The sequence below is a fragment of the Sceloporus occidentalis genome, unplaced genomic scaffold (assembly GCF_023333645.1).
Source record: "Sceloporus occidentalis isolate IW3139 unplaced genomic scaffold, rSceOcc1.0.p SCAF_4, whole genome shotgun sequence".
NCBI lineage: Eukaryota > Metazoa > Chordata > Lepidosauria > Squamata > Phrynosomatidae > Sceloporus > Sceloporus occidentalis.
Window position 1 is genome coordinate 176399760 of NW_028316984.1, and position 23310 is coordinate 176423069.

The window sequence follows — 23310 nt, forward strand, 5'->3', positions numbered from 1 at the left end:
GACGGTTCCTTTTGCCACTGATGAATCCTGGTAGACATACTTTGCAGTTGGGAAAGGCATCAGAAATGTGCTAAACAGTTCTGGTAATAACATTTTCCACCTAGAGTGATACTACATCAAGGTCTTGGTGTCGCTTACGTTTCCCACAGTGCCCTGGAATGATGCTACGGGAAGATGGAGGGTAGAGATGGTGGTCATACCTAGCCTCTTGGTGGCCCAGAGCAAGCCTTGGCCATGTAACGTGACAGTTGTCTAAGGATGCCAGCTGCCAACACTGGCAGGGATGATTGGAAGCATTTATTTCAGATTTAATTTTGTTATTCAAAAATAAATTATACTGTACTATGAGTCAGGTGATTATCAGTCAGCATACTAAGTCTTGAGGTTTGGCAGCAAAATCTGTTCACCTACCATTCTTCCTTACTAAGTGTAATGACAGGGAAACTACATCTTACATGTAAATTTGTGTGGGGTGAAACTCTGGCTTTTAAAAAATAAAAATAATAAAATGCATGGGGAAGGAAGCAACTGGGAGGGCCATTCTGATTTTTTTTTTTAAAAAAAATACCATTATGGAAATGATTAACAATGAAATCATATCTCAGAGATCTTCTGGTCCTATGGGATTGGGATTAGGCATAAGCTTCTCATGTTGGCCGGTTGTTGCCAGAACCCTCTTTGATCTGCTGAACTTAGAGATGGGAGGAAAGAGCAGCCAAGGTGATGACACTTCTAAGTAGTTTCCAGTGTCCCCAGGCTGGGAGATGTTTCAACTGGTCTTTGGACAAGGATCAACTGGTCTTTGGATATCTAGGACAGTTAGGATTGAGCTTTAATGCTTACCCCCTTACAGTGATAGCTCAATTTTAAATGTCAACACCCTGAAAATGCTTCTCTTTATTACAAAAGAAAGAAAAGGAGAAAAAAGATGAGGCACTGAATCTCATCCTTGAAGAAAGATGGGATATAAATACAGTACATACATATATACATTTACTATGCCCTTTTCATGTACTGTCTTAGTGTTTTTCTGCATAAGAAAGCCTTCCATAGCCTGAGTTACTTCTACATTACCCAACTATAGTACTATGATTCAGCTGTAGCTGCCATGTTTGCATCCTTTGGTATCCTGGCCACCAGAGCTCTCTAGCTAAGGATACTAGCCCTTCCTAAACTGCAAATGCCAGTATTTCCATAGGAAGTTGCTGGGACAGTTAAAGTGGAATCAAAGTGTTATAATTACAGACTTTAGTTACAGATTCTTTATCCATGGATTTAACCACCCACAGCTTGAAAATACAGTATTCCAAATAAAAATATAAGTTTCAAAAACTAACTTTGATTTTACCATTTTATATAAGGGACACCATTTTACTAAACCATTGTATGTAATGGGACTTGAGGATCCACGAATTGTGGTATCCATAGGTGGTCCTGTAAGTAAACTCCAGCTACTGTATGTAGCATGAAAAGGCCTCTGGTTCTATCCAGATGTTTTCAAATCCAACCCAGCTAACATGGCCAATGATGAGGAAGCAGGGGAGCTGAAATCTGAAACATCTGTGGAGGATGCCAAGTTGCAGGAATCTAACTTTAGGTATGGTCTCTGGGCCTGAACTTGGCAACCCTCCTTGGTCTTCGTGACAGGAGCAGTGATTCAGAGCTTGTGTTCACTGGACAGAATAGTCCAAGCCACAATAACAGCAGCTGTCTTCCCATGGAGTTTGCATTCATTGTTCGGCACTACCACTGAGGTCACAACACTGGGTGCCCTGTTATCAACACTGGGAGCCCTGTTCTAACCTCAAAGTAACTTGCCCCCACAGTGGCAATGCCAAGTGGTTCTCAGGGACTGTGTAGGAAGGCAGTCCATTGTCACTGCAGAGTGAGCAGAAAGCCAGAGTAAAACGTAAGATTTTTAAATTCAGGTTAATGGGAGAAAACACCAAATTGGGTGCGGACGTCATGAAGACGGTCAATGACTGATTTGGGGGTTTGGCCCTGTGTCATGTAAACAGGACGCAGCAAGCTTGGGAGGAATTTTGAAGTAAATAACACATGTAGACAACCCCTCAGAGGCAAACCTTTACACCTGCTGAGAATGAAGCCCCATAACAATTCTGTCTGGAAATCTTTCTATTACTGCAATGTGCAATAATCAAAATGCTTTCATTGGATTAGAGATATATCATTCTTCTTTTTGTCTTTTTCCTTTTTCTCCCTTTTAGTTTATATACGATGAGAAAATTGTATGGTAAGCTGTGATTCATATTTCTTCAAATAGTTTTATGATTTGAAATTAATGCTTGACAAGCAGAACAACTCTTCCCTAGTGGGGTTGAAGAGTAGGTGGGAAATCTATGCTGGAGCAACTGCCACATCCACAGCCCTGCCATTTTACTGTGGCAAAGGTGGGAAATGAGGTGAGGGGTTGTCCCATTGATTCCAATGGGACAAGCCTCCTTCTTTCTTCCCAGCAATGTGACTCCAATGCCATATAGTAAAAACATGCAGAGATCAATATTAAAATGGATATAAACTATTTAAACAGTTTAAAGCATTAAAAATAGTTTAAAAGCAGGGTGTTTTTTAAAAGTACAATTAACACAGTACAGAATGCCCTTAGTAGCTCTTTCTTTAAAAATGTCCCATCCACAGAAGCCTGTCAGTATAAAAGCATGTTGACCTGCAGATCGAAGAACAACAAGGGAGTTTTCAATCCTCCAGTTCAACTATTACCCACAACATGCTTCCTGAACACCTTATTTGTCTTTTCGGTACTTGGGGAACATCATTGGCAGTATAGCTACGCCAGCGGGAGCTTTCCCACAGTCTGTGACACAGTCTAATGCTATCAGGCTTCACACTCAAACAGTGGAGCAGGGGACCTATCACACTACACAGTTGTAGCACTACGATTCCACTTTAACTGCCATGCTTTATTCTAGCGAATGCTGTGATTTGCAGTTCAGGGAAGAGTATTTAGAATTCTCTTCCAGAGAACTCTGGAACCTTACCAAACTGCAAATGCCAAAATCCCATAGGATGTTGCCATGGCACAAGGTGGAATCATAGTGCTACAGCGCTATATATATAATATAATATATATAATATTGCTATATAATAGTGCTATAGCTGTGTAGTGTGAAAGGGTCCCATTACTTGCCCTGTTGCCCCTCAGCCAGTTTACTAGCTAAAATAGGATTGCTCCTCCACTACTTTGAGCCAAATAACATGAAGTAACTATGGTTTGTGCCATATCTGCCTTTGCAATACTTCTGGAGTAGCAGTTAATATTAGAGAATAGCAGTTCCCTTCACATTCTATCAGCCATTGCTCTGCTGCTGAAGGAGAGAAGAACAGCCAGGCTCACCTCCATCACTTGGCTCAGTGGCTGATGATAGGCCTTCCCTCCATGTTGCAACTGTCACTGCTGTGAAGGAAAGAAGAGCAGCCAGCCCCTGCTGGACTTGATCCCTTCCCTCACTGCCATGCCCTTTTCCATGAATTTCCTCAAGACCTTTGTCCGTTAAGTAAAGAGGTAGACCTGTGCCCATTAGAGGGCCTGTATAGACAGGCTAAAATAAAGCTGCTTTGGGTTACTTTGGAGGAATGCTATTTAAATGATGCATGCGTCCTAAGAGGCTGTAAGCCATGCCAAAGCCACACTCCAGTCCTAAGGACTGGAGTGCAGCTTTGGCACAGCTTCTGGCCTCTTAAGAGGTGTGTGTCATTTAAACAGCATACCTCCAAAGTGGCCCGAAGCATCTTTATTTTGGCTTGTCTGTACAGGCCCAGAGCTTCTAACAAAGGGAGGTGTAAATGCCATCAAAAGATGGGAAATATTGGTCACAGTACTGACAGTGCTTTCTCACATTCACAAAAACAAGCTTTATGCCTTACTGACATATCCACTTATATCATGGAGTACACTAATAATTTCCTTACTTTTTATTTCTTTGAGGTGGGAAAGCCTTATACTCATCGTTATGTATTCTTTCTACATACTTATTATGAAGTAAGTGCTCTTAACCTACTCTGTTTTTTAATTGCATTTAGCTGTCATTCATTTATCCCTATGCTGTACTTTAATGTGTACCTAACAGTAGTAACTCAGAAAACCCCCCTTTCCTGTTATATTGCTGTTGCTTGCTCCATGCTAGATAGATTTTTGTGTGAATACAGTACATATCATACAACAGTAGCAAATGGTTGGAAGTGGTTGTTCCTGTGTTACTCTACAGTAACACTGAGGAAAGTTATACATCTTTTGCACAAAACAATTTTCTGTATGACCTTCTTCCATAACCTGGCATTTCCAAATGTATTGCAATTCAATGCTGATCATTACAATGGAAGATGGAGATTGTAGTCAGCATATCTGGATAATACAGATTGGAGAAGGCTTGTGTGTTAAATGTCAGGGAATATAGCTTTAACTCTAATGAGCATTTACACTTCCTCAAACAGTACACAAATTGCAATATGGTTATATTCGGTATTTGCACTTGTCATAATCTTGAGGTGTAATTTTTAGAGGACAAACGTGCACTTTAGTGAAATAACATCAGATTAATTTTCATGTACTAGGAATAATAAAACCCTTGCATTTTATTACAGTGGGTTTTTTCTTATCTTAATGAGAATTTCAGTGTATTATGGGGTATAAATATGGTATTATGGTATATTACAGGGTATAAAGATGGTTCGTGTTGAAATGGGTTTATGTATTTTAAACTAAGTGTATTTCACCCAAAAACCCAGAGCTAGAAAATACATGGTGGAATAAAAGTGAAATAAAATAAGGTAAAACAAAACAAAAGCTTCTTGTACTACATGGCCTTTTCCTTGCCCTGGGGAATCCCACTGTTGTATCAGTGCAATAAATTTCAATTTTTCCAGCACCAACCTACTGACACCCAGAGCACATCATTTCTGCTTCGGCACATTGTAATTTGCCAGAAAAGAGCATGGACAATTTCTGTCCAAATAAGTTATGTTGGTTGGGACAAAAATGTGGAGTGATGACAAAACAAAAACAAAAACCCCAAGACCCTTCAATAGATTTATTCTTGCAGTTAACAAAGACTTTATGTGTGAAATTGAATTTTTGAAACAATGGAAATAATTTATGTATCTTTCCTTTAAGAAATCAAAGATTTCTAAATTCCTAAATAGTTGCATTCAGTTTTTAAAAATGATAAGAGAGAATTGTGGAGTGCAAGAGGTCATTTTACTTTGAGATATAAAACTGTAACCTGCAGCTGTTATAGCTGCTCCAGAGTCTTGCTTATTTAGACTGCAGAACTTGCTGTGGATAATGTGTAATTCTTGCTAGCCTCAGGGACTTTGCTCAGTCTGCTGTCTGCATCTGATTTATAGTGCCAGTGTCATTCACTTTCAGGTTATGTAATTGTACACTTAGCAGCACATTTCCAAAATATTAGGGATAAAAAGTAAAAGAAGAAGTCCGGGGACACAACAAAAACCTTGTCAAGATGCCTTTAACTAAATGGATTGTAGTTCTGCACCTGCTCACTCTCACTCACATGCTGTACAAAAGACAGTGGCCACAGATCAATGGGAGAGCATATTCTTGGCATGCAGAAGGTCTCAGGTTCAGTCTCTGGCATCTCTAACTAATGGAATCAGGTAGCAGGTGGTAGAAAAGATAGTTCTTTACTTGGTACCCTGGAGAGAAGCTGCCAGTCAGAGGAGACAATACTGCCATAGTCCTAAAGCAGCTCTCTGAAGGAGCACAGCATATGAAATGAAAATCAGATTACTTTCTGACCAGGATTTAAATCCCCACTCAGCCATGGAAACTCACTAGGTAACCTTGAGCAAATCATACTCTCTGAACCTTAGAAGAAGGCAATGAGAAATGTCCTCCAAATAAATTGTGCTAAGAAGTTCCCATAATTTCAAGTTAACTTGCAGGCACATAACAACACAGCATTTTGGCATTAGCCTGAATTATATTGTTAGTCCCAACAGGAGTACACTCAGTGTGTTTTTACCTGCGTGTAGTCTCATCATTCAACAGTCAGATCTATGGCTTTACTTCCGCTGGGCTAACCAATAGGATTCAGACCACTGGGTGTAATTCTGGCAATGCATGATTGTCATTCTCAGCTGGCTGGCTCATGTAACTTTGTAATTTACTTATGTGTTGCATTCATATGTTAAGTCTTTATGTGTACACACAGTAAAAAAGAGGCATGATCCAATTGAAACATAAGTATTTTAAAGTCCCATTGCGGACTTTGGGCCAGGGGCCACGCTGCTGCTGCCGGGCGGCTCTCTCTGGGGTGTCGGTGCGCATCTGCGCACCGCCCCAGGGAGGCCACCCACGGACTGTTTGGAGGACTCCTTGTTCTGTTTTGCTGCGGCTCCGAGGCAGTTCCTGAGGACCAGACCGGGGACACCTGGGGGGAAGGTGAGCGAGGGGCGTGTCGGTGGCAGCGACACGCTGAAAACCAGCTGCCTGGACTCCTCCTTCACCACGCCTCCCTCTCCTGCCGGACTTTGGGCCAGGGGCCACGCTGCTGCTGCCGGGCGGCTCTCTCTGGGGTGTCAGAGGTGTGCATCTGCGCACCGCCCCAGGGAGGCCGCCCACGGACTGTTTGGAGGACTCCAGCTGCGCAAATGCGCAGCCGCGCATTTTTAGCAGCGTAAGAGCTACAAGAGGCTGTGTGGATGTCAGCCTTAGAGCAGGGGATGCCTGAAGTGGCTCACCTCTGCTCTTTCAATTGCTGGGAAAGGGGGGGAGGAGGTTATGGACGCGGGGGATGCGCGGGCTGGGGAGGAGGGGGATAACATCGGCAGGAGCGGAGCTCCCATTGAGGTAGTGCTGGGCAAGGGGAGATATGGCGGTGGGAGAAGGGACTTGCGTTACAGAGGAAGGCGGGATCGATGTGTCATATCTATCTCTCCTTCCTGTCCCCCTCCCAACCAAAGGGACCTGAGGGTCACTCCAACCGTGCCACAAACCCTGTCGCTGCTCCTGTGCAATGCCAGGTCGATCAACAACAAGTCCCACATCCTCCATGATCTGCTGGAGGACACTAACTGCGACCTGGCTTGCATTACCGAGACCTGGCTTGGGCCTGAGGGGGACGCTGTGTGGGCACAGGCCCTCCCTGCTGGGTTCTCGGTGAAGGACCAGCCCAGGTTAGGTGGGCGGGGGGTGTGTGGCCTTGATACATAGGAACACCTTGTCTCTCACCAGGAACCACATCTGACAGACGTCCTTTATAGACTGTATTTACCTGACCCTAAAGGCTAAGGACAGTCTAGGGATTCTGTTGGTGTATCGACCACCCCGTGCACTAGCGGACTCCCTTAACGAGCTGACACAGCTGGTCGCGGAGCTGATGCTGGAGACGCCCAGGCTACTTGTCCTGGGTGACTTCAACATCGCCCTCACGGCCAGCTATGTTCCATCCGGTGTGGCTCGGGAATTCATGGATACCATGGCGGCCATGGGCCTGTCCCAGCTGATTTCGGGTCCAACGCATTTTGCGGGTAATACACTTGATATGGTCTTTTGTTCGGATGCGGAAAATCCATGGGCGGAAATAACTAATATTTCCCCCCTGTCATGGACGGATCATTTCCTCGTGGACGCAAAAATCAAGGCCTCTACCCAGATCCCCCCTGGGGGTGGTGGACCTATTAGGATGGTCCACCCTTGAAGGCTGATGGAACCCAATAGGTTCCAGGAAGCCTTAGAGGGACACATGGTTGGAAGTGATGGCGACTCTGTTGACGCCCTGACTGGTATCTGGAATACCGGTCTCTCTAGGGCTATTCCCAGCATCGCTCCCAAGCGCCCTCTCAGGCCCGCTTCCAAACGTAAGCCCTGGTATACGGAAGACCTCCGGGCAAGGAAGCGGGTCCTGCGACGGCTAGAGCACCGCTGGCGGAAACACCTACGCTTAGCCGACAAGACTCTCCTAGACCGCCTTTTGCAGGACTACGGAGAGGCGATACGAGCAGCTAAGAACTCGTTCTATGGTGCTCGTGTCGCGTCTGCGGAGTCGCGTCCAGCAGAGTTGTTCAGGGTGGTCAGGGAGCTAACTCAGCTCCCTCCCGCCCCGAACCAGATCCTTGAACCTTCTAAGGCCTGCTGTGACCAATTTAACAACTTCTTCGCGGATAAAACCTCTCGGATAAGCGAAGGTCTTAACGCCGGCATTGGAGCAGAACCTAGGGTAGAGGCATCCAGAGCCTCCGTGGACTCCATTAAACTGGATCAGTTTGAGTTGGTAAGTACCAACGATGTGGACAAGATCCTCGGAAGTGTTCGGAAGACAACCTGCTCTCTCGACCCTTGTCCCTCATGGTTAGCAGCGCAGGGGGGAACGGCAGTAACTTTATTGCTGCGCCGGATTATTAATACATCCTTGAGGGAAGGGCAATTCCCATCTGAGTTAAAATTGGCCATCGTAAAACCTTTATTAAAAAAGCCCTCCCTCGACCCCCTGGTATACAATAATTATCGGCCAGTCTCTCTGCTGCCATTTCTGGGGAAGGTGATCGAGAGGGCGGTTGCAATCCAGCTTCAGTCGGTCTTGGATGAAACGGATTATCTGGACCCATTTCAAACTGGCTTTCGGGCGGGTTACGGGGTTGAGACGGCCATGGTCGCCTTGGTCGATGATCTCCGTCTGGGCATCGACAGGGGAAGCGTGTCCCTGTTGGTGCTCTTGGACATCTCAGCGGCTTTCGATACCATAGACCATGGTATCCTTCTGGAACGCCTGACTGAGGTGGGAATCGGGGGCACTGCACTCCAGTGGTTCCGGTCCTACCTCTCTGGGAGATTCCACATGGTGCAGCTGGGAGACGTGTGCTCCAATAAGAGGGCCCTCACAACTGGGGTCCCTCAAGGAGCCATTCTGTCTCCCATGCTATTTAACATTTACATGAAACCACTGGGAGAGATCATCCGGAGACATGGGGCGCGGGGTTATCAGTACGCTGATGACACCCAAATAGTCTTCTCTATGTCTCCGACTGATGCAGTGACCGAGGATGGCGTCTCTCCTCTCGTGGCACGCCTGGAGTCAGTAATGGGCTGGATGAGGAAAAACCGACTCACCCTGAATCCAGAGAAAACAGAGGTACTCGTGATAGGTTCCCCTGGTCCAGGAATGGCGGTGGTTCCACCTGTCCTGAACGGGATCACGCTTCCTGTGAAGGACTCCGTGCGCAGTCTGGGGGTGCTTCTTGATTCGTCGCTCCACCTTACATCTCAGGTGAATGCGACGGTCAAGAACACCTGTTATCAGCTTCGGCTTATTCGCCAGCTGCGCCCATACCTGGCCCAGAGGGACCTTGAAACGGTGGTACATGCTCTGGTAACCTCTAGATTGGACTTCTGCAATGCGCTCTACATGGGGCAACCCTTGTATCATACTCGGAAGCTACAGCTGGTACAGAATATGGCGGCCAGGCTGGTCACTGGTACTTCCAGGACCAGCCATATTACACCTGTGCTTAAAGATCTGCATTGCCTGCCTATTCGCTTCCGGGCACAGTACAAGGTGTTGGTTATTACCTATAAAGCCCTACATGGCTTGGGCCCAGGATACCTGAAGGACCGCCTCTCCCCATACATTCCGCCCCGCACCCTCAGAACTTCTGGGCAGCAATTACTTAGGGTTCCTGGGGCCAAACTCTCCTCTACAATGAGGAGGACGTATTCCATCGCCCCGACCCTTTGGAACACGCTGCCCACAGAGCTCCGCTCGGCCACCTCCCTGGCTCAGTTTAGAAGGGACTTAAAAACCCTTCTATTTCGAACTGCATTCCCCGAATGAAGTCCTAGATGGCCTCCCTCTCTAGGTTGACGGCAAGATGGATGGCTGACCGGGGGTTTTTAAGTTGTTTTTAATTTGTACAATGTATGTATTGTTTTTATTATGCTGTTCACCGCCCTGATCAATGGAAGGGCGGTATATAAATAAAAGTTTTATTTTATTATTTTATTTATTTAGTGGAAGAGAGGTAAGCACACTCTGAATCATCTCACTGAAATTAGTGGTATATAAATGCTTAATTTTTTTCAGACTGGAGATGTGATTCTTAGTTGGCTTTTGATCAATCATTGTGTCTTATCCTACCCTACTCACAGTAGTAACAACACTAGAAACAGATAGAGAAAAGGAAGGTAATAGTGATCTTACACACTTTACCAACCTTAATTTTTCTCCTATGCTTTTATATTTCTAGGTACAATGTGAAGATGCAGAATTTCTTTACTATAAAAAGCATGAATGTTGGGAATGGCAATACTGTCAACAGCGAACTGGAAGATGGTAATGACTCTTATGACATTGGTTGTGATGACCCTTCAATACCATTGCTGTGGAAAGGTAAGGCTAAGCAGACAGGAGCTGAACAAAAGGTTGACATGAACCATTGTTATGTATTGGTGATTCATAAAATCACCAACTTCCATAGCCTTGTTTTTTAGATGCCAGTTTTCCCCTGCCTCTGCTACTTTCAGACACATCCAATTCTGCTGAGCATTTTGGGGAATATTAAACCTAGCAGATGTATATATTTGGCATAAAAGCAATTGAAAATAAAACTGCCAAGATCATTTTGTGTGTGTATGTGCCATCAAGTCACCTGTCAATTTACAGTGATCCCATCAATTTAATAGGGGTTTTTAAAGCAAGGAATTCTCAGAGATGTTTGCCATTCCCTTCCTTTTGAAATATATCCTTTAGTATTTGGTATTCCCAGGTGTTTCCCTCATCCAATTACTAACCAGGCCTGACACTGCTTAGCTTCCAAGACCAGATTGGATGTGTTAACTGCAGCGTATTTAAGCTCTTGCCTTTTTCCAAATCCATGGTGTGACCACAGCTGTGGATATTTCTGGTTTCCATACCTGAAAAAGAATACTGTAGAGATGGAAAAGGGCACAGTGATTCCACAGTCTGCTTGAAAGAATTTGAGAAATCATCAAACAAAGTAGTAAAGGGCAACCAAAATAGTAAAGGAATGGAACATGTCCTCTATAAGGAAAAGTTAGTTTTGGGGGCTATTCATTTTAGGAAGAAAAAAAGAGTAAGGGGAGATATTATAAAGGTGTATAAAATTGTGCATGGTCTGGAAAAGGTAGATAGGGAGAAGTTTTTCTCCCTCTGTCATCATACTGGAAAGAGGAGTCATCCACTGAAAATGAATGGTGGGAGATCCAGGGCAGATAAAATGGAAAACAGAGTAAAACTGCCACAGATTGTAGTGACAATGGCTGACTTTAAAAAGAGAATAGATAAATTATTTATTCTATGACTGCTAGTTAGGACAGTTGCCTGATCACCTCCAGTATTAGAGGTTGTATGCCTCTGTATATCTGTTGCCAGGGAATGCAAAAAGAGGGTAAATTTGCACCTGGGTCCTGCCAGTGAGCTTCCTCTAGGCAACTGATTGGCCACTGTATGAACAGAACATAGGACTAGATAGGTCTGATCCAGTGTAGCTCCTTAGTTCCTCTTATGTTCTGTCTTATGCAAAGGTTAATTATAAAGCATCTGAGGTTGCATCTGCACTGCAGAAATAATGTAGTCAGACAAGACTTTAACTTCCATAACTCAATGCTGCGGAATTCTGGGATTTGTAGTTTGTTGTGGTATCGGAGCTCTCTGATAGAGAAGGCTAAATAACTCACAAAACTACAAATCCCAAAATTCCATAGCATTGAGCAATGGCAGTTAAAAGCATGTCAAACTGCTTTATTTTGCTGTGTAGACAAGACCTGAGTTCTATGCAATGGTTCCATGGGTAGAAAACAGCTTACCTATCCTATCCATCATCTTTTCCCATCCTTACTTTACCAAACTCTATGCATCATGCTGGGTTGGTTATTGAACATGGTGGCCTACAGGACAGCAGTGGGGAAAAGATTTATTTCAAATAGGATGGCAGAGCTTCTGTTGATGAAAGATTTCTTTACCCAGTTTCACACCCATCCCACACCACCACGACAGTGTTCACAGCCCACAGTGTTCAGTAAGCCACATCTGCATAGGTTTTGGGGGGACATGGGGGGGAGGAGAATGGAGGAAGTGGCTCGATATGCAGACAGCCTACTGTTTGCACAACCACAAATACAGTAACATTGCTGCTGGTGTGTGTGTGTGTGTGTGTGTGTGTGTGTTTAATAAAGATTATTTATATGCCACTTTTCAAATCAAAAGCTCTCAACGATTTTTTTAAAACAGACATTTAAAACAACAATTGACTTAATAAAAATGCAGTGCAAGTGCATTCAAACAACAATACCTTGATTACAAATGAAATAAATACAAGGAATAGAGGTGAGATTCTGTACCATACAAGCTTCTGTGGTTAGGATATTATAAAATCTAGACATGTCAACAGAGAAGGCCCTGTCACGATGGGTGGGTGAAGCAGCAAATTGGCACCCTCCGACAATTCAAGTACAGAATATCCAAAGGCAGCCAAGTTATTTTGACACAATGCAGAAAATCCAACAAACGCCTTCCCCAATCCTAGAAGCATAGACAAAATGATAACAAATTCAGGAACTAGCAATTTGGCAACCTTTCATGATTCCTCAAATTTTCTGTGTTGTCTTGCCTGAATTGCACATGCTGTTTTTCTTATTTAGTAGAGATTAATTTAGTTGTTGTTCTTGGTTTCTATTTGTTCTAAGAGGATTTTGCCCCTTGAATTTGTCCAGAATCAATAGTAGACATGGTTGCTCTCCGTTAATTGATATAGTCCTGTAGTTTATTCATGTTCTAAATGCTGCTTGGACGTAGTATAGTACTGCTGTTCATATTTTATCCGAGTTCTCTGGTTAAAAAACAGACAGAAGAAAAAAAGCATGGTTGAAAGACCACCACCATTGAATTTCCTGTGAAGCTGCAGGAGAGCATTTTATGTGATTGGGGTTGTGAAATAGGTTTATGCAGGGCAGCAATAACCACCGATATGCTAGTGCTATACATGAACTGAACATGTATGTTAGAATACACAAAATAAACTCCTGTAACTTTCTGGGATTGCTTGGCAGGAAAATCAATGTGAAAAGGATTCCCAAATGGAAGACAATTTGAAGATTGAGGTACTAAGGCAGTAGAGTGTGGAACAGAAGAATACTTGTTTCAGTGTTAATGTGTGACTGCTGGGTGAGGATCAGCAGGAAAACAGGGCCATTTGTAAGAATGCTTGATCCACATGTGGAGAAGATATTCTAGCACTTTAATGTCCCACTGTGTCCAGAGAAGCAATTACTAGCACCCTGTGGAGCAGGATATGATGCTTTTCATGGATATGTCAATGAAGTTCCCACCAACTCCGGAGAGGAGGTAACAACCAAGAAACTGATACATTAGCTGATGTGAGGTAATGTTTGACTTTCTAAACTGAGCAGTGAAAGATGGATCTCTCTATTCAGTCTCAACAATCTAATGAAACAACTAGTGAAATTATAAACCTTTTTCTTTACTGTTTTTTCACTAATTCTGCTTGGAAGAATTTATACATCTTGCCCTGATTCTTTAATCTGACAAGATATCCTATCAGCTCAGTCCTGCATATGTAAACAGTAATATTTCCATTCTTTCATACAAGATGTTGTGAGAGCTGCAACTAACTTTTCAAAACCGTGTGAATAATGAAATATGGCCTGACTCCATTGTGACATTTTCAGTAGCACTGGAATTTGGATCCCTTCCCTGTACCCCTCTCTGGTGCTGAAAAACATGCCCTGTAGAGTTTTGAAGTCCCCCAAAATAAGTTTTGGGGATACTGCTGTGGATGTTGGCTAGCCCCTTATGCCGGATTCCATTCTTGCATGAGGGAAAAGTCTAATGTTTGAGGCCTCCTTGCATTCTTAGGCATTCTTAGGCCTGTTACAAATGGGCCTAAAAGTGTGCGCTCCGCGCGTGCTAGGGTTAGAAAGCGCGCACAAAATTCCGCACCAGGGTGCATAGTGCGCCCCTTCCCCGGCCACAAAAGGATCTCTGAAACGGAGCTCCTTTTGCCGTTTGCGTCGCAGGGCGTAGACTTCAGACAGCTGCGCCCAAGCGGCCCCTTTCTCCTCCTTCCCACCGCCGCGGGGTGTCCTTGGGCCTTGAAGCCCCAAGGACACCCCTTTCCAGGCTGCGGGGAAGGGGCCTTTTGCCGCTTCCCCGCAGCCTGGAAAGCGGCGGATCGGGGCCTCAGCGGCTGCCGCTCTGGCCGCTGAGGCCCTGATCTGGCTGGGAAAGGGGCGGGTGCAGGCCGCCGCTTTTCGGCGGTCTGTAACCCGCCTTAGTTTTTGTCTTGTTACTTTAAATTTGCTCTGATTTTCCCAGGGAAGGAGGAATAGTAATACAGGCTATTTATCCACATAGCACAACCTTCTACAGTGACCATTATTGGCTATACTGACTAAGGGAGTCATTCATTCACATGTCTTTTTTTAGCACGACAATGTGAATAACCTCATTCAGGCATTTTGGGTTTGTTATTCACACTGTGAAACTGCATTGATCTGTATCAGTACAGATCTCTGTGATCACACGTGCAAGCATTTGAATAAAAATGGAGCTGATTATCCAAATACATCCGGAACCCCTTTTTTGGTATGTAGTGTTTTATCCCCAGGTCTATTCAGGTCTATTCACATTGGTTATTCACACTACCAACAATGCAGATCTTTTAAAAAAAAAACTTGGGGGAAAACTTAATATTGATTATCCTGGATTAAGTGGGTTTTTTGACAGCACGCCCCCCCCCCCCAACTTAATCGGGTGCATTTGGGATGTGTGTGAGCAATGGAGATTTAACCTAGTCTCATCCTAGATTATTTTCACAGTGTGAATAACCCCTCGGAATAATGGAAGTCAGAATCCAAAACATCTTGGAGGCTTAGCTTGGGGAAACCAGACAGGGGAATCTCTTTCATAAATCTTCGGTGCATAAACTCAGTTCAGGATGAACCTATTTGCCTTGTTGAATCTATACAGTGACATGTTTGTATCTCCCTTCCCCACAACCATAGGACAGTAGCTCTCCCCGCCCCCTTAGCCAAAATATATTGTGTCTTTCTGTTACCCTGAATAGTCTGTTTCACAGTTCCTTGGAGTGAAATTTCACTTCGCTAGGGTCAAGATTTTTGCCAGTGCAGACTGTATTTCTAACTTTTCGTGCTACCTCCAGCAAGGCTGTCTGGCTTGTCTGTTAACACCTCTCCTGGGTCAGTGGGGCTTGGATCTCACCTTAATCTTGCCCAGTTTATGAGTGCAAAGTCTGATTATTTTCTAACAAAGAACACCTGCTCACTGTCTACTGCCTTCTGCATCCTGATGGAGGGAATTCTATTACTTGAGGGTGAAGATAAAAGGGAGGTTCACAGACTGCTGAGCTGCCTTTGAAGCTTGTAACTTTTATTGCTTTCAAGAGCTTCGACTGGCAAAACATAAAAGCTTCTATTACTGGATTCTCATATATAAAGTTTCTCACCCAGAGGAAAATCCAATTTCAGAGACAAACCTTATACACAAGAAGTGATGATTTGTACTTTAGCTGCTAATCTTCATGTTTTGACAGTAATAACACAGTGACTGGACACTCCTGTTTTTATTGCGATGACCCACACAGAGCTTAGGCCCTGTCCAGATGGGCCCTTTGTGGTGCATCCACGACATGCTAGGGTTGCCTCGGGGCGGCGCGTGCACACACCCCGCAACTCTAGCACGTCATGCACGTCCCGCAGTTGTGCAGTGCCATACATACGGCGCGTGCAACGATTACGTCACAGCTGCGCCACCTCTAAACGGTTCTGCACAGCTGCAACATAACTGCGCCGTCTTTGGCACTTTGCGGTGCCACAGACAGGAGCTGCCTTTGGGAGTTCCTTCTTTGCTGCGCAGCAGCACTGCACAATTTGTATGCTGCAACACTCCTGCATAGCAGAGAGAGGCGCTGAGGAGGCGCCTCTTTTTGGCAGTCTGTACCCTGCCTTAGATTTCTAGGTAATCATTAGAAACCTTCAATGTTAAAATAAGCAGAGTGGGTTTGTTCAGAATAGAGGTCAGGTATATCAACAACTTACCCACATTCCAGAGGAGTTGCCCACCTTTCTGTTGTAGCAAAAATGACAATCTTGCAACACCTTGGCGGGATACATACCGCCATTTAGTACGTATAGGATACGTACTAGGGTTAGGAAGGGGCGGTGCTTCCGCACCCCCCTAACCCTAGTACGTATCCTATACGTACAAGATGGCGGCGCCCCTTCCACATGGGCGCCGCCATCTTTACGTATCGGACGCTGAGCGTCCGTACGTGTCGCAGCCTTTATGACGTAGCGAGTGCGCCCCTGGCGCCTCGCTACGTCACAAACGCGACTGAAAAAGAAGCTCCATTTTGGAGCTTCTTTTTCGGTCCGCGCGGGAGCCGCGCCGTCTGAAGGCTCCGGCTCCCCCACGGATCTACCGGCGGCGGCGGCAGACCGCCGCAAAGCGGCGGTTTGTACCCCGCCCTTATCAACAAAATTACTTATTGTGGCATATGCATCATTGTATGGACCATGGACCTTTTCACACTACACCATTATAGCACTATGATTCCGCTTTGACTGCCATAGTTCCATCTTTTGAAATCCTAGGATTTGTAGTTTAGAGATTGGCATTTAGAATTCACAGCCAGAGAAGTCTAGTGTATTATCAAAGTACAAGACCCAGGATTTTATAGGAGCAACCATAGTAATTAAAGAAGAATCATAGTGCTATAATTGCCTGGTATGAAATGTGGGCTCCCTTTGTCATATTCAAGTTATCAAAAGACAACCCAAGGTGGCCAAGGGCCCTTTCAAACTATGTGTGCGTGTGAGAGAGTGAGTGTAACTTCAAGTCACCTGTTAATTTTTGGCAACTCCATGAATTTCATAGGGTTTTCTTAGGCAAAGAATACAATTATGATACCACGTTGTTGTTGCTGTGTGCCTTGAAGTCATTTCCAATGTATTGTGTTTTCTGGGTCTGAGAGTGTGTGCATGTCCAAAGTAGAGCGACTAAAATAGTGAAGGGTCTGGAAACCATGCCCTATGAGGAACGACTTAGGGAGCTGGGGATGTTCAGCCTGGAGAAGAGAAGGTTAAAAGGTGATATGATAGCCCTGTTTAAATATTTGAAGGGATGTCATATTCAGGAGGGAGCAAGCTTGTTTTTTGCTGCTCCAAAGACTAGGACCTGGAACAATGGATGCAAGCTACAGGAAAAGAGATTCCTCCTCAACATTAGGAAGAACTTCCTGACAATAAGGGCTGTTCGACAGTGGAACAAATTCTCTCGGAGTGTAGTGGAGTCTCCTTCCTTGGAGGTCTTTAAACAGAGGCTGGATAGCCATCTGTCGGGGATGCTTTGATTTGGATTTCCTGCATGGCAGGGGGTTGGACTGGATGGCCCTTGCGGTCTCTTCCAACTCTATCATTCTATGACTTGCCCAAGGTCGCCTAGTGGGTTTCCATGGCTGAGCAAGGAACGAACTCTGATCTCCAAAGTCATAGTTCAACATTCAAACCACTACATCATGATGGATCTGCAGTGTGGAATATAATACTATATTCCATTTTTATTACCATGTCAACATTGTATGGCATCCTGGGGTTGCAGTTTGGTGAGACATTAGAGCTTCATAGCAGAGAATTATAACTGCTTGTTGCTGGATGCTTTCAAGTTGTTTTTGACCCTATGTCAAACCTATCACGGGGTTTCCTTGGCAAAGAGGGTTTACCATTGCTGCAGAGCATGGGCTTGAGTCCTGGTCTTCTAAAATCCTAGTCCAGCACTCAAACCACAATACCACATGAGCTCAAGGGTTCTAAATCCTCATCCCTCAACTGCAAATTTTTGGTTCCATAGGATGTTGCCATTGCAGTTTAACTGGATACTCTACTATGTGTATTGGGAATGGGCTACGGGGCCTATGTCTCTTTCACACAGAAGAAGATATTTCAGCAGGAGATGCTTGACATATGAAGATGGGGAAAAGTTCACCTCCGGAACAGTCGCCTTTTGAATATCTCACTCTTCCATAATAATAAAAGTACATAAGCTTTAAAGCTTTAAAATGAAATCAAGAAGAGGTTTCACCTTTATCTTCTATGAACACTTCATAATACTCCAGTCCTTAGTGAGGGATAGGCACTTCTCCATATATTAACATATTGCTCTTAACTTCTATTTCTCTAGGATATTGAGCTTGTATTATTGGGTCTTCACTTTTTAAAAAAATGCCTTGCCTAAAGCAAATTCTCCACTTTCTTCTTTGTCTATTGATTTCTCAAATTCTTTCAGGCAGATTCTGTAACTAAATCCATTCGAGTCGGCTGAGATAAATAAAATCAGGAATTGTGGGTTCTACCTCCTGATCTGTGTTGTTCTGTTGCCCTTGACAGCTGAGCTTGAGGCTTCTGAAAAAAGACTGAAACAATTACATTGCTCCCCAAATTTCAGCATTTCTACCCATGTGTGAAACCAGTTTTTTCTGCCTGGCTGGCTATGAATGGTCTCAGGGTCAGGCCTGAGCTTTTTCTTCAGTCAAAAGCCAAATTTTAGCCCAGAGTTTGGAAATGTTTCTTGAAAAATAGTGTTACCTTTTTTTAAAGGTAATTCATTGGTTGTTACTAATTTGTAACAAGTTACTAATATTACTTTTAAATTAGTGTTTAAGGTAATAACTCAATAATACCCCAAAGCAATATTTCAAAGTTAACTAGTTAAAATGTTAGCATTACTAATTATTAAGAAGAAAATCATGTTTACCTCATTCTTCTTAAAATACATTAAAGTAATTAAATTGTTGTGTGCTATTAAAAATAGATAATGAGTAATTATAGTGTGCGTAATTATAGGGTCTACACTGTGAAAATAATACAATTTGATACCACTTTAACTTCCATTGGCCTATTCTACAGAAAGCAAAGAAGGCTAAAGATCTTGTAAAACAACATATCCCAGGATTCCACAGGATGAAGTTACAGCTGGGCAAGTCACACTCTCTCAGCCTCAGCAGATGAAAGGATTCTAACCCAGTCTACTTGCAGGAAGCTATCAAATAGCAAAATATTCCAACATGTTTTGCCCTTTCACTCCCCAAGTCATACAGTCCATTTTGCTTCATCCCCATTCATTAGATTGCCTGCACAAGCTAGGTAACTGTTTTTGCAAGTTTGGCCCATCTTTGAACCTCTTCTGAGGTTTTGCTTCCTCTATGTGCAACTTGCTGAGCAGTGAACTGCGTAAGTAGCAGGCAGGAATCTGCAATCTGGACTCACCCCAGAGGGATTATGCAGAAGACAGTGCTTCTTTGCTGTCCATGACATAGTCTTGAAACAAAATGTTGCTTGGGACTTCTTCCTCATCTTTCTCTTCTGACTTACCTCTGTTTGCAATAACAGGCATGCCATCATTCCATGTCAGGTTTTTATGAGGAACTCTTTCTTATTCCTATGCTTGAGCTGGGTGTTTCCCCAGTTTTCCAGTGCTTTCAGACTGTAATTATGCACTAATGGTTTGTTTAATTATTTTCCCCACACACTAAAATTTCCTGTTGCTCTTAATGTAAGTAACCTGTAAATATGTGTATGTGTGTATATTTATCCAACTCAGTAACTAAGGCAATAAAGAATGATATTGCCCCTCGATCCCTTCCTTTCTCCACCACTGCCACCCACCCACCCACCCACCCACCCACACTTTTCCCTTTAGGGTTATATTTTACTTCATTGCAGTGTGTATTCTAACACCATACATCTCCTGTCTGCTAAGCCTTACTGTGCTTGCTTTGTCTAGCTAATAGCATTTGTTATACTACTTGCATGCGTTTGTTATATTTTCCTTTTATTAATTCTCAGGCCTGCATGTTTTATGTCTGGGTTTAGAAATAAAGTTTAGTATAGTGTAAAGCTCTCATTTTTATGTAGATGATCACAAATCCATTAAAACAAGCTTTTGCTAAACTGCACAGTGATCTGGCATGGTATATTGAAGGTGGAGATAATATTCTTCTAAAATGATAGTTTTAGTTGAAGGATTATACCATTATACCAGTTTAAAAAAATGAAGACTATGAATCTGCTTGTCCTTTAGTCAAACAGCAGCCGTCATTTTTAAAGGCTTCTGTTACTAGCTAGTTTTGTTTTTGTTATTGTTTTCATTGCCCTTATCATTATCATTCTTAATTCACACAAATTAAATTATTTTGAGAACTATTTATTTTGCTGAAAGAAACTTGTGCATGTCCTTAGATTTCTATTTGAAATTACTGAGAATGACCTTTGGTCAGATCACAGCCATTATTTAAAACTAAGTTATTATAAACTGCCTAAAAAGTACATTTCATGCAGTAATCACACCTAAAACAATAATATAAACCAAAAGAAATTAGTGAGCCAGAAAAGCATCCTATTTCCACAGAAACACATGAAGTTTCTACACAGTTGTAACTTAAAGTGATTGCACAAAGATGGCAAAATGCACATATTGACATGCAGCTTAAACTGGCTGTCGATCAAAATCCAATGATTTCAGATTTTTCAGGCTTCTGATTCTGTTAATCCTTCAGCAATTTGAAGGAGCCATTATGAGGCAAACATTGGCAAAGACAGGCACAGAGAAAGAAGCAAATTGTATAGCTAACCATTGGCGTTGTGGTCAATAGTGAAGGGAACGCAACAGTACGGCCGAAATTCTGTGGTGATGGTCGATGAGATAATTTGTTCCAGTCCTCCAAAGTACCGCTTTCCTGAAGCTGGCTTGCGAATAATGATTACAAACAAATTTGGGCCAAGAACCAGGCTACGGATGGCAAGCAGGCTCATTATCAATGAGGTGAGTCCACAAAGGGGAAATTAATTCATGTTCTGAGTAACTTAATTCAGTGGTTCTCAAACTGTGGGGCAGGACCCCTGAAGGGTGCAAGAGATGCTCAAGGGGGGGGGGGGAATGCAAGAGTTTGTGGCCCTGATCTTTCTTTCTTCTCCACTACTCAAACTTTTTCTGTCCTGGAGGGGAAGAAAAATGTGAGGACAGCGTTTGGAGCATTTGAAGGAATGAAAGGAGAGTGGTGAAGTTCATTGGATCATAACCTCTGGCAGGGCTCATCCTGAGCTGCTACTTCTTCTTCCCCTACCTGTCCTGTCAATGCCCTGGTTCTCTGGGCAATAAGTTCCTGCAGCCTGACCCAGTGCCCTAGGGGCATAGTGGCTATAGGAAATCTAGTGCACACGATGGCCCCCGGTGAAGAAGGAGATTGGCAGCACCTTTTGCTTGGGGCCAGCGCTTTCACTTGGATCTGGCTGGACCCCTGTGGAGGCAGAGGAGAAGCAGTTGAGTGTGGCTGTGTGTGTAACAGTGTGTGTAAAATTTGCACATGTATTAAGTATTGAATTTATCTAAATAAAACTTCCAATTTAAATTGTTATTTCCTTATAAAATGTTAAAATATGAATATCCATTGAATGTGCAAATGAAAATATGCACACTAAACAAATAAAATATGTTTATGTCGAGAGGAAGGAGCATGATGTTTGCATGTAGATGTAAATGGGGTCACAAGAGTAAAATGTTTGAGAACCACTGACTTAAAACCTTTTTTTAAATAAGCACTTTAATTGCACTTATGCATTCTTTGTGTAGCAGTCAACATTGCCTTGCAGACAGGGTTGCCATAATTGAGGACCTCCAAACTGGGACAAATGTAGGACAAGGTTTGAAAATGTAGGATTTTTTTTTTTTTAAATTTCCTGGCTAGGAAATTTTAAAAAAAGGTCCTACATTTTTAAACCTTGTCCTCCTCCTCCTCCTAGCTTGGGAGGAAGCCTAGGCCTGCTCCCAGGCCGGGAAGGGCGCGGGGGCCGCTTGGAATCGTGGCGATCGCCGCGGTTCCAAGCGGCCTCCTCCTCCTCCCGGCTTGGGAGGAAGCCTAGGCCTGCTCCCAGGCTGGGAAGGGCACGGGGGCCGCTTGGAATCGCGGTGATCGCCGTGGTGCCAAGCGGCCTCCTCCTCCTCCCCGGTCTTGCGGAGGCCTTGGAGGACCCCGCGATTGCGGAGCCGCCTCCAAGGCCTCACTGGGGCCTGGGAGGAAGCGTCTCCGTGGCCGGAGCTCCGACCGCAGAGAGCACTCCCAGGCCTCAGCGAGGCCTTGGAGGACCCCGCGGCGCACGCGGGGGCGGAGGTGGCCGTGGGTGGTGCCGTCCTGGTCTTGGCGCCAAACCGGACCAGGACCGGGACGGCACCGCCCAAAGCGGAATTGCCCCGCCTACAGGCGGGATATGGCATCCCTACTTGCAGAACAATATTTTTCTCAAATGCCATTGTTCAAAGGAAATTGAAGTTTTAATCTATTATAAAGTTTATGGTGAAGATTGTATAGATAACTGGGTCACAGAGCACATGCTTTGCATGAAATAGGTCCTGAGTTCAATCTCTGGCATCTCCAGAACCGGGACAAAATCCTGCCTGAAACCCTAGAGAGGCAGTACTATGCAGGGTAGGAATGAAGATGAGAGAAAAGTCAGGAGCAGGAAATTTGCAACTAGTGGGTCAGGGTTTTGTGGGTTTTATTATTTTTGTATTGTGTACTGTATAAATTCTGTTGTTACCTGCCTCGATCTCCAAACGGAAGAGGCGGGATATAAATTATTATTATTATTATTATTATTATTATTATTATTATTAGTGTTAAGTGGATTGGGAACCATGTTTCCAGAATCAGTGTTTATACCAGGGCCAGGGAACTATTAGTTCTGCAGATGTTTGGGACATCAGCTCACAGAAGCTGCAGGCAGCATAGTGATTGGTGAGGAATTCTAGAAATTACAGTCCAAGATTTCCCCAACCCTGTTCTGGGTGAAAGTTATTTAAGAATAAAGGAAAGAAACGCTGTTAGCTTACTGTTGTAGAATGATAGTATAATGTGCTCTCTGTAGATGTAGTTCTATATGACAACCAAGAAAGGGAGCTTGTAAGGTCAGTTATCTATAAAGAGAAGTAGCTAGACATAGAATCGTAGAGTTCAAAGAGACCACAAGGGCCATCCAGTCCAACCCCCTTCCATGCATGAAATTTAAATCAAAGCATCCCCGACAGATGGCCATCCAGCCTCTGTTTAAAGACCTCTAAAGAAGGACATTGTATTGAGTGATAATACATACTATTTGTGGAGTAAAGGGAATACATAGTCATACATTTCCCTTCACAGAAAGTCTGTCATTAGAATCAGGGAACAGCTACAGGCATCCAAGTCTTAATAGGACAGTGTCCTTTATTTTTA

General features: G+C 43.8%; 1 protein-coding gene across 2 annotated transcripts in view; it reads left to right on the forward strand.

Moving 5' to 3' along the window:
- The window catches only part of SLC24A4 (solute carrier family 24 member 4), a 165121-nt gene that overhangs the window by 124310 nt on the left and 17501 nt on the right, over positions 1-23310 (forward strand). Inside the window, exons 8-11 of one of the 2 annotated variants that reach the window (XM_089522417.1) lie at positions 2229-2254; positions 3965-4018; positions 10240-10382; positions 20698-20867. In XM_089522417.1, coding sequence (XP_089378543.1) covers positions 2229-2254; positions 3965-4018; positions 10240-10382; positions 20698-20867 — 393 coding nt within the window. The remainder of the gene's footprint in view (positions 1-2228; positions 2255-3964; positions 4019-10239; positions 10383-20697; positions 20868-23310) is intronic. The other variant, XM_089522418.1, reaches the window with a different exon arrangement.